The sequence below is a fragment of the Mus caroli genome, unplaced genomic scaffold (genome assembly GCF_978045245.1).
Source record: "Mus caroli unplaced genomic scaffold, Mus_caroli_1 scaffold_1, whole genome shotgun sequence".
NCBI lineage: Eukaryota > Metazoa > Chordata > Mammalia > Rodentia > Muridae > Mus > Mus caroli.
The window spans coordinates 147,301,640-147,312,631 of record NW_028227256.1 but is presented as its reverse complement, the minus strand read 5'-3'; the positions used below and the strand labels follow the sequence as shown (position 1 = coordinate 147,312,631).

At 39.9% G+C, this 10,992-nt stretch overlaps 1 protein-coding gene across 1 annotated transcript; it reads right to left on the bottom strand.

Annotated features, from left to right (window-relative positions):
• Window positions 1-424: 424 nt before the first annotated feature.
• LOC110292340 (prostaglandin G/H synthase 2) lies at window positions 425-6,176 on the bottom strand. The gene is made up of 10 exons (XM_021159633.2): window positions 5,895-6,176; window positions 5,058-5,174; window positions 4,790-4,933; window positions 4,025-4,168; window positions 3,300-3,481; window positions 2,550-2,633; window positions 2,192-2,438; window positions 1,740-2,026; window positions 1,214-1,361; window positions 425-914 (listed from the first exon to the last, which is right to left on the bottom strand). The coding sequence occupies exons 1-10, from the start codon at window positions 5,944-5,946 to the stop codon at window positions 505-507; spliced, it is 1,815 nt and encodes a 604-aa protein (XP_021015292.1). The 5' UTR covers window positions 5,947-6,176; the 3' UTR covers window positions 425-504.
• Window positions 6,177-10,992: the final 4,816 nt, after the last annotated feature.

The window sequence follows — 10,992 nt, the reverse complement described above, 5'->3', positions numbered from 1 at the left end:
AAAAAATGAGAGAGTTGTCAGTATCTGCCTTAAATGCTTATTTAAAACTGAACTTGTACCCCTTTGTTTGATGAGTTAAAGATATGCAAGATTTAAGAAGAATTCCACATTACATGCTCCTATCATAGTAAAGAAGACACAGTTATAACCAACAGTGTTGATACCTGCAGCATTTTTCATCTTGTGACAACACTCACATATTCATACATCTTTCCTTGGTTCTTGTTAAGCTACTCATGATCTGAAATTCAAGTATAAAGATATCAAAATTCATTTCCCTTCTCACTGGCTTGTGCAGAGGAATGAAAGCTGATTTCCTTTCAGTTTCAGGTAACACATATTTAAAGGACAAACAGGGGAGGGAATCTTCACAAATGTAACATTGTTCAAGAACATTGCCTTCTGTTGTGGAAGATGTTACATGAAAAAAAAACCATTCAGTATAAATATTAAATAATTAAATTAAATTCTTCACATAAATAAATAAATATGGTCAGTAGACTTTTACAGCTCAGTTGAACGTCTTTTGATTAGCACTGTAGGGTTAATGTCATCTAGTCTGGAGTGGGAGGCACTTGCATTGATGGTGGCTGTTTTGGTAGGCTGTGGATCTTGCACATTGAAAGAAGTGAAGGGACACCCCTTCACATTATTGCAGATGAGAGACTGAATTGAGGCAGTATTGATGATCTTAAAACCCACTTCACCTCCAAAGGTGCTAGGCTTCCAGTATTGAGGAGAACAGATGGGATTTCCCATAAGTCCTTTCAAGGAGAATGGTGCTCCAAGTTCTACCATGGTCTCCCCAAAGATAGCATCTGGACGAGGTTTTTCCACCAGCAGGGCAGGATACAGTTCCATGACATCGATGTCACTGTAGAGGGCTTCCAACTCTGCAGCCATTTCCTTCTCTCCTGGAAGGTACCAAAAATAGAGATACAGGGACATCAAACTGGGAATGGGTGACAATTGTCCTGGCTGTTGAGCATAGGCTTTCCCCTACTCACTAGCTGACCCCACTCCCACTCCTCCTTCTCAATAAACTCGATCCTTTTCTATTTCCAGAAGAAGAAGAAGAAAAGGAGGAGGAGGAGGAGGGGGGAGGAGGAGGAGGAAGAGGAAGATAGTTTATCCCTTCGCTAAATGCCCTCTCACGTTCTCTTTTCCCATTTAATCCCTGATCCTTTTAGAAAATTCAGAAACCATTTCTCACCTGTAAGTTCTTCAAATGATGTGTAAGGCTTCAGGGAGAAGCGTTTGCGGTACTCATTGAGAGACTGGTATTTCATCTGTCTGCTCTGGTCAATGGAGGCCTTTGCCACTGCTTGTACAGCAATTGGCACATTTCTTCCCCCAGCAACCTAAGACAAGTGAATAACAAAATGAGATTCTTAGGCATATTCCTGAGGTCCTATGTCTTCACCTCATCACTTCTAGTCTGTAAGGAACAGGATTTTTGTGATTATAAAAAATAAGCTGATAAACAAGTCTGAATATTAACTTCTGTAAAATAAGGATGACTGAAATCTTTTTAAAATATTGGTTTTAAGATAGAGAGGTGTCATTATTTGCTGGATAATTTTAGATGAACCTAAAACCCTTCCTAAACCTTCTAGGTGTCATGTTACAAGAACCAGTAGAAAAGGAAAAGAAAAAAAAAAAAAAAACCAACTATCTCTATGACAAAAATCCTAAAGCTCCTGACCAGGTGGTTCTTGCTTTTCAGGAACAATGCTTACCCGGCCAGCAATCTGTCTGGTGAATGACTCAACAAACTGAGTGAGTCCGTGTTCCAGGAGGATGGAGTTGTTGTAGAGAAACTGTTTGAAGCTATACTCCTGGTCTTCAATGTTGAAGGTGTCAGGCAGCAGGGGGTGCCAGTGATAGAGTGTGTTGAATTCAGAGGCAATTCGGTTCTGATACTGGAATTGCTGGTTGAAAAGGAGCTCTGGGTCAAACTTGAGTTTGAAGTGGTAACCGCTCAGGTGTTGCACGTAGTCTTCGATCACTATCTTGATAGTCTCTCCTGTTGCACAACACAGAGACTTTAGTTTTCTTACAACAAACAGTAGGGATGTTACCAGATCACATTCACTGTCCCTATTCACAAGAAGGAATCAAAACATAGCAAATGGAAGAGTTTTTCGTTTTTGGGGGGAAGATGGTCTTATTCTTTATTTCTCTTGCTCACCTATGAGTATGAGTCTGCTGGTTTGGAATAGTCGCTCATCCTCCCACTCAGGATGCTCCTGCTTGAGTATGTCACACACTCTGTTGTGCTCCCGAAGCCAGATGGTGGCATACATCATCAGACCAGGCACCAGACCAAAGACTTCCTGCCCCACAGCAAACTGTAGGTTCTCAGGGATGTGAGGAGGGTAGATCATCTCTACCTGAGTGTCTTTGACTGTAGGAGGATACACCTCTCCACCAATGACCTAAATCACAATAGTAATAACAGAGTTAAAAGAAGGGAGAAAAAAGCCACAACAATTTTAATATGTAAGTCTAAATGACAGGTGATCATTTTTAAACCATAAGGAAAATACCTGATATTTCAATTTTCCATCCTTGAAAAGGCGCAGTTTATGTTGTCTGTCCAGAGTTTCACCATAAATGTGATTTAAGTCCACCTAGAAAATTAATTATGGAGAAATTTCAATTTACTGATTTTTACTATAATTTCTTATTCAATATTGATGATTTAGTTGTCTTTAAAATTCACCAAGTGATTTTCTTAAGATTTATTTTATTTTTATATGTATGAGAATTTGCCTGTATGTATGTATGTATGTCATGTGCTTGCCTGGTACCCTAAAATGTTACAAAACATGGAATCTCCTAGAACTGACTGGAGTTATAGGTGGTTGTGAACTGTCATGTAGGTGTTAAGAACTTAAGCAAAAGCAACAACTGTGATTTTGTGTGTGTGTGTAAAGGCTGGACCTCTGCCTCAATAGCAGAGACCAGTACAAGCACAAAGTTCTAAGGTTCACTTTCCAATGCCACCGATGACAAATAATTTATTTATTTATTTATTTATTTATTTATTTATTTACAGAAGATAGACCCTTTTCATGGACCAAACTTTTAAACTAAAAATGTAAGGAAAATTACATTAAAATATTTCTCTGTATGTCTGCTCATTTTTACTAAACCAGAAAATGAAAATGGAACACCCATTATGGTTTTAGTAGTCATGACATTTGGATAAAAAAAAATGGGTGTGATTTGTTTGGCATGGTAAGATGTCAGCATTCCCTAAGGATTTGCTATAAATCTGAGTTAAGCCTACTTACTCCATGGCCCAGGCCTCGGGTGAACCCGGGTCCTCGCTTCTGATCTGTCTTGAAAAACTGATGGGTGAAGTGCTGGGCAAAGAATGCAAACATCATATTTGAGCCTTGGGGGTCAGGAATGAACTCTCTCCTTAGAAGAACCTTTTCCAGCACTTCTTTTGAATCAGGAAGCTCCTTATTTCCTGGAACATGAAAATTCTAAAGTAAGTATCTATCCATTCACCTATTTGTTCAAGCAAACAGACGACTGTATAATACATGAGAGCATCCATCACTTAGAACCATGGTCTCAAAGAAGATCACAACATCAATACAACTGTTGTGTTTTGAGGCACAGTGTCAGGCTTGTACCCCAGGCTGGACTGAAACTCACTCTCTATCCCGGAATGGTATTGAGTTATTGGTTATCCTTTGCCTTAGAGATTACAGGTAATACTATATCTTGCTAAGGCTATAAATTCAAGTGTTAAGATATAAAGCAGGGGGTGTTATTGAATTTTTTATGAATTGTAACCAACATCAGTTCCATTTAGCAAACACACTAAGGTTAAGACATTACATCAGTGCAGATTTACTTTCCCATACTACATCTGTACTTTTAATAAACCTCTTTGGATAACCATACTAAAGACAAAACAATTTACAGTTTTACATAATGGACACCTTTTCTAGGTACACACCCAAGCCTCACTGCAGTTGCTATGTGTGTATTTCTTTGCACTCACCCTTCACACCCATGGGAGTTGGGCAGTCATCTGCTACTGGAGGAAGGATCCTGGTGTAGTAGGAGAGGTTGGAAAAGGCTTCCCAGCTTTTGTAACCATAGTGCACATTGTAAGTAGGTGGACTGTCAATCAAGTGTGTTCTGGCTGAAATTTTAAAGAAAAAAAATCATTGGTCCTCATATGAAAAACAACAAGGGAATATCAATTATCATTGTACAATGTAGCAAGTACAGAGACTGATTTTCCTTCAGACAAAGATGCCCTGCTTTACAATGGCTGAACTTTAAAGGGCACTGAAAATGCATCTTCAATAAAGCTTAAATTTTACACAGGACATTCTGCTCCAGTAGTCTTGACTTTTCAGTTTCTACCCACTCCCTGTTTCATAGTTGATGACATAGACATTTGGGCATGGCCCTCACTAATAACTATAGACAGCTATTTTCTCTTCTGACCCAAACCCTTGTCAACCATTTGTTTCAAAGTTTCAGAACAATTCTCTGTGTTCCGAACAATTCTGCCAGCCATGGGGATTCAATGAACAAGTGAACCACACGTCCTCCACAGAAATGAAGGACAGGGGTCATAACTAGAATACAGACTACAGGTTTTCATGACAGTAGTTTAGACATTTCAGGGCGGGGAACAGATTAGTAAATGTATACTTCAAGCCCTTTGAAAAGGTCAGGATAGTTCTTAGGGTTGGGTTTTCTAGTGCCTAGTTGTGTTGGAGGATGCTGGAAAACAAGGGAGGGTTGTACTTACATGTCAGCACATATTTCATGACTGAACTTCGCAGGAAGGGAATGTTGTTCACAATATTCCAGACTCCCTTGAAGTGGGTCAGGATGTAGTGCACTGTGTTTGGGGTGGGCTTCAGCATTAATTTGATTCTTGTCAGAAATTCAGCTGGAGAGAGACAAAGCAGGAGGAAGAACTTAGCAGATGCCCTCCCCCATAGGACACAAATCTACAGAATGATGGTAACACATGTGGCCACATTCCAAAGGAGGATAACCCAGGAAAAACTTACGTGTAGTACAGTTTTCACCATAGAATCCAGTCCGGGTACAGTCACACTTATACTGATCAAATCCTATGCTCATACATTCTCCGCGGTTTTGACATGGATTGGAACAGCAAGGATTTGCTACATTAAAAAAATAAGATAACCTGTCAGTTACTCTTGGTTGTCCTCATCTTAACATAAGGATTTAATTCTGTCACTATGGGTCAACTTTACAATGATAAGTTTGACAAATACACAGGTAGACCCAGAAAAAAGAAAAAGGTCTTTATTTTAATTAAGGCTGTCTCATCAAATGTTTATGGAAATAGCAAGCAACTTTGTATTCTTAAGCAAGAAACACAGAGGACCTAACTTCATAGTTCACATTACCAACATTTTAAAAATAACTTGGATGCTCAGACTAGAATTATTAAGTATCCCTTTAAATATTAAAATGGATTGACCTAGTACATTTGTCAAAATTTAGTGTAAAGAAAATCAAATTAAAACAGTCAAGTTTTAACATTTTGAATATAATTTTAAAAATGTATTCTAGATTTTTCTGTGGATAGAAGAACTCTAACAGGTATTTAAAGCAACCATTCTTGTTCAGTTGGCCACATCTATGCTTTTCACAACTATCGATCAGATTGTCTTACCATAATGAACAACCTCTAAGCCATTAAAACTATTGGTTTTTAGCAAATGAGAAAACTGAAAGTGGGCTGCAGTTCCTCAGGACTTAAGCAGTCCAGGCTCTTTGCCAGTACACAGCAAGTCCCACATAGCCAGCCAGTCCCACACTGCTAGAAAGGGGGTCTGAGCCTGAGGAGTCCCAGGGCGCCTCAGGGTGCGACTCACCTGCCTGGCTGAGCGCCAGAGTAGCGCAGAGCAGCACAGCTCGGAAGAGCATCGCAGAGGTGGCAGCGGCAGTGGCAGTAGTGATGGCGGCGGAGCTGGCAGGACGCAGTGCTGAGTTCCTTCGTGAGCAGAGTCCTGACTGACTCCTGAAGCTCTTAGCTCGCAGTTTGACAACTGGCTGCTAATGGGGAGAACCTTGCTTTTAAGTCTGTAAAGCGTACTCCACGTGACGTTGTGGTGACTATGTCTTTCCGCCTCGGCTTTCCCCAACCCCCACCAACTTTTCCCCCCTCTCTGCTTCAGTGAGTTGCGCAAGAACCGCAGCGGCAGGCTTTTACCCACGCAAATGAGAGACGAAGGAAGCCGGGAAGCTGCCCTTGGCTGCCCCAGGTGGTGCCAAGAGAGCTGCACCGCCCTCTCCATCCCTCCAGGCGCCCTGTGGTTCGCTGTGTCTGCGCCCAGTCTGGCTCTCTTTGGGGTCTCCGGTTTCCTCCCAGTCCCACATCCAGTGGTGGCCTTGAAGCTCAAGAGTGTCACAGCTTCCCTTCCCGGGATCTAAGGTCCTAACTAAGGGAATCCCCTTACCTCTCCCCACTGGACGCTGTGTGACGTGCTCGCTGCTCAGAGCACGAACACAGCTACCGGTTTATTTAATTTCTTCTATTTTTAATGAAATGAGTGTCCTTTGTCAGGGTCCACATCTGTACTGGTGGAATTAGGTTGAAGTCTTTCATGGAACTGCCCTCCAGATTCTGGAGTCACAGGAGCCCTGGGCACTCGCCTTTCCCAGGGACAGATGCTGAGCTCCACTTCATCGGAATGCTAAGTGTCCACAGCATTGCTTTAAGGTATTTTCCCCCTGCTGTTACATAGCTTTTATCATTTTGATCAGCAACTCTTTTCACGGGACGTATCACTAGAAAGAATTTGTTTTCAAATGTACCTTTTAAAAACTTTTTCTGTCCATGTTTACAAGAAAGTATGTTATGGCAAGGGATCAAAAGGTAATCGTTATTTTTCCATAACTAGCCTTATTCTCGCTAACCTTAAAAAAATTCACTTCATCCAGAAACAGTGTTTGATAAAAAAATTATTTGCCTAGAGAGGTGATGTTTTTGATAGTGTTGAATATCTTCCTACTGTGTTTGTGTTGGCCGTGGAGGGGGTGTGAGGATGGAGTAGCGAAAAGGAGCAAAATAAGAAAAGGAGGAAACTAAAAAACTCAACTAAACTGTACGTTCTTGGCATGGATGGATAAAAAAAAATGACACAGAATGTGAAATTACACTATATTCTGAGGAAAGTTAAGTCAGGAAAATGGTTTGAAGCAGGCTGGGTAACACAGCAAGATCCCTGCTCAAAACACAACAGAACAAAACAAGACAAAAATGAAAGGGGAGAAGATCCACATGGGGGAATCTAATCGACCATGAGAAGCAGCATTTAGGAAACTCTACCAAATACCTGACTCTGCGGAAGTCTCCCAGAAAATAAGAATACTCATGGAATTTTTTTTTAACTGTTTGCTTCATGTGCATGCTAATTGGATGCTACATGAGACACAGTGACTAAAACTCCATGTCACCCAGGGCCTTTGTTGTAGTCATGTTTAATCAGTCCAGGTATGGCACTCCCAGCCTCTTACACGGAGTCTTATGGGAAATTTCAACTGAATGCACAGACTGTTTTCTTTTGGGGAATCCCTTTAAACAGTTCTTGTTTTCTGTTTTATTTTAAATGCAGGAAGTGCATGGTGTCAAACTAAATTTGGTATAGCTCCTGATAAGAACTTCAGCTAGGAACTGTATAAAATTCCACATTCTTGACTGTGTACGAACATCTTATAGTAAAATCTTCAATTGACTTTGACCAACTCCGTCCTCATCTAATATTAATTGTATGCCTATTATGTAGAGAAGTATATTCTGATGTTTTAAAAGAGATTCTGGCAAAGGGGGTGGTGGTGGATGGTGATGTTGGCCCTTAATCCCAGCACTGAGGGAGAAAAAGGAGTCTAAGCAGATCTCTGAGGTCTCCCTGGTCCACAGAGCAAGTTTCAGGACAGCCAGCTATACACAGAAAAATCCTGTCTCACAAAAACTAAAAGAAAAAAAGAAAACATTACAAATTCAAAGTGAGAGGAAAAACAGGGCATAGAGAATAATCACCTTCAGACTACTTGGCATTTAAAGACATTAAACATAGTCATAGAGGAAATGCAATTAAATCATCTGTATGGTTCAGTTGGTTGATTTAATCTGTAACCTCAGATGTACGGAGAGCTCCATATACTATGGAATGACAGGAGAACTCAGGAAGAAATTCAGACCTGGAGGACAAGAGCAGTTTTGAAAGGAAGTCCAAATAAGGACATAAGGGAGAAGTATCTTGTAATTGGCTGCTTTAGAGAAGTCTGGGATGCCAGAGCACACTATACAGGTACAATTGGAATACTGGTTACAGGGGAATATTAACTGTCCCAAACCAAATCAAAATGGTTCAACCTGTTCTGTATGGCAAAGCACAATGGTAATGAGGCTCCTTAATAAGATGTTTATTATATAGCAAGTGTAGTGATGAACTGTATGGACTTTTGGTGTTTCTCTGTACACTTGGGTACATATTTAAGTGTCTGTTGTAGAAAATATATTTTGTTAGTATATGAAAGATTTTTGAGATTCTAAAAAAGGAGAATAAGGAAATGTACTAACACCTTCGAGAACATTCTGTTGAGTTTTACTGCCCTCTTCTGCTGCTTGAATTTTCAGCAACTTTTTTCTCCTAAGATGCTAGGTAGATTGTTAGGTAGATTTTTGCTCTAACTTTATAATGCTCTTAGATAATTAAACATGCAGTGCTGATATTAAATTTAAAGTTCATGCATGCACTGGAAATAAATGACATTTGTGTTTTTGTTTTGGGTTTGGCTTTTTATTAATTGTTATTTCTTTTTCTTTTCCTTGACAAGGGTATCTCTGTGTAGTCATGGCCATCCTGGAACTCACTCCATAGATGGAGCTAACTGGCCTCAAACTCAGAGTTTCCCCTGCTTCTGTCTCTGACATGCTGGGCTTGAAGACTTGTACCACCACCACCTGGCTAATAAAGGACACATTCCTTCATTTAAGCAATATCCCATTCAAAGAGAAAGTTAAAAGTACAAGGAAAGCTATATTGTGGTAATAGAGGAAAAGAAGGATAGTTTTATTTGTTTTTATACAGCATTCTTTAGAGGAAAGAAAAGTAGAAGTAATAAAGCGGAGTAGTGCATTTGATAGCAGAGTCAGTTCTTCAAGAATAGGTACAGTGATCCTTATGGACACTGCAGAAAAAGGGACCCTCCATACACATGAGGGCAGAACAATAAACTGCAGGGAGAAAGAGATGGTGCACCCTTCACTACTCCTCACCAGAGATAGGCAGTTCCATGACTGATAATCACAAAGCAGATAGCTGAGGTGAGCATAACTGTAAGTCAGCTGGCCATGATCAACATCTAAGGCTGTGCCATTCAAGGACAGCAATATAAAGTCTCTTCTAAGTTACATGGAACATATACCAGGACAAACCACATTCTAGGCTATAAAAGCACACCTTAATACACTTAAAATAGTAACTGCACAATGTATATTCTCAGGCTATGGGTGAGTAAAATTAAAATATGAATCACTGAGGGCAATAAAATGGGCATAGTAATTCATGCTTATTAACTCAATAATTTAGGATGTAGAGATAGGAGGATCAGGGCTTCATAGTCATCCTCGACTGCATAGAAAGACTGAGTCTTATTTGCAAGACACCCTGCCTCAAAAAAAAAAAAAAAGATAAATAAGAAAAGGTTAAAAAAGGAGGAGGAAGAGGAGAAGGAGAAGGAGTAAGAGAAGGAAGAAGAGGAGGGGGAGGGGAGAGAGATGAGGGAAGAAGGGAAAAATAAAAAAGTAAAATGAATCACTAATATCTGGAAAGTCCCCAAATAGCTGGATATCACAAGATACATTTTAATAATATAGGGCTTAAAGAGGAAGCTCAGAGGATATTAAAAATATCTTGAGGCAAATGAAGGTATAACTTGAGATGTCTAGAATTCAGAGAAAGCAGCATAGGAGGTTATAGCAGGGAACACATGGATGAGCAAAGGAGACTGAAAGTCAGAAGTCAGGGCTCCCATGTCATCGCAGTAGAAAGTTCAATTAAACCCAAAGTAAACAGAAACACAGAGACAATCAACATTTGAACAGATATCAGTGAAATTAAAACCAGGAAATTAGTAGAAAGTCAGCACAAACAGGCCACTTTTGAAAGGCCAATAAAATTAATGTCTCTAGCCAGTCCAACTAAGAAAAAATAAGATAAAAATTAACCTAATCACAAACACTTCAGGAAGATGAAGCCGTACTGAAACCATAGACATCTGGGCAGATAATAAAAGTATTCTCTGAACAAGAGAGTCAGGGATAGAGGATTGTCACATGTAGCCCCCCTGGTCTACATAGGGAGTTCAGGACAGCCAAGATTAGCATGTGAAGACCTTGTCCCAAACAAACAACAACAAAGAGATGCATTATTAAAAATTACTATTCACTGGCTTTATGGTCTCAATTGAATGTATAAATTTCTGTTTCCTCTGATTCCCTTCTCTGTTTATATGGTGTATGTGTGTGGTGCCTAAAAGTAAGTGTTCAGATTCCTCCCGCATGCTTTTGGAGATCAGAGCATATTCTTCCTCTTTTGGAGGTCAGTGCAATACATAAATGCTTTCCTCAATTGCTCTCCACCTTGTTCCCTTGAAAGAGGGTATTTTACCGAATGAAAACCATGCTTTCTGGGCTAGGTTGACTGGCTAATGAGTTCTTGCATCCTCCTGTCTCTACTGCCAAGTGCTAGGGTTACTGGTATATGATTGTCCAATTTTTTTATGTGAGTGCTGGAGATTCAAATTCAGGTCCTCATGCCTGCCAAATAAGTATACTTATCCACCAAGCCACCTTTGCACCAATTCTCTCTCTCTCCCTCTCTCTCTCTCTCTCTCTGTATATATGTAAATATACATATACACATATACATATATGTCATATATCACAAATCATATTATATTATG

Bases quoted from the DNA above. Each gene is read 5' to 3' on its own strand.
- LOC110292340 (XM_021159633.2), bottom strand. From the start codon at position 5,946: ATGCTCTTCCGAGCTGTGCTGCTCTGCGCTACTCTGGCGCTCAGCCAG. The intron at 5,175-5,894 runs GTGAGTCGCACC...TTTTTAATGTAG, and splicing joins TCTGGCGCTCAGCCAGGCAG to CAAATCCTTGCTGTTCCAAT. The intron at 1,362-1,739 runs GTAAGCATTGTT...CACTTGTCTTAG, and splicing joins CCAGACAGATTGCTGGCCGG to GTTGCTGGGGGAAGAAATGT.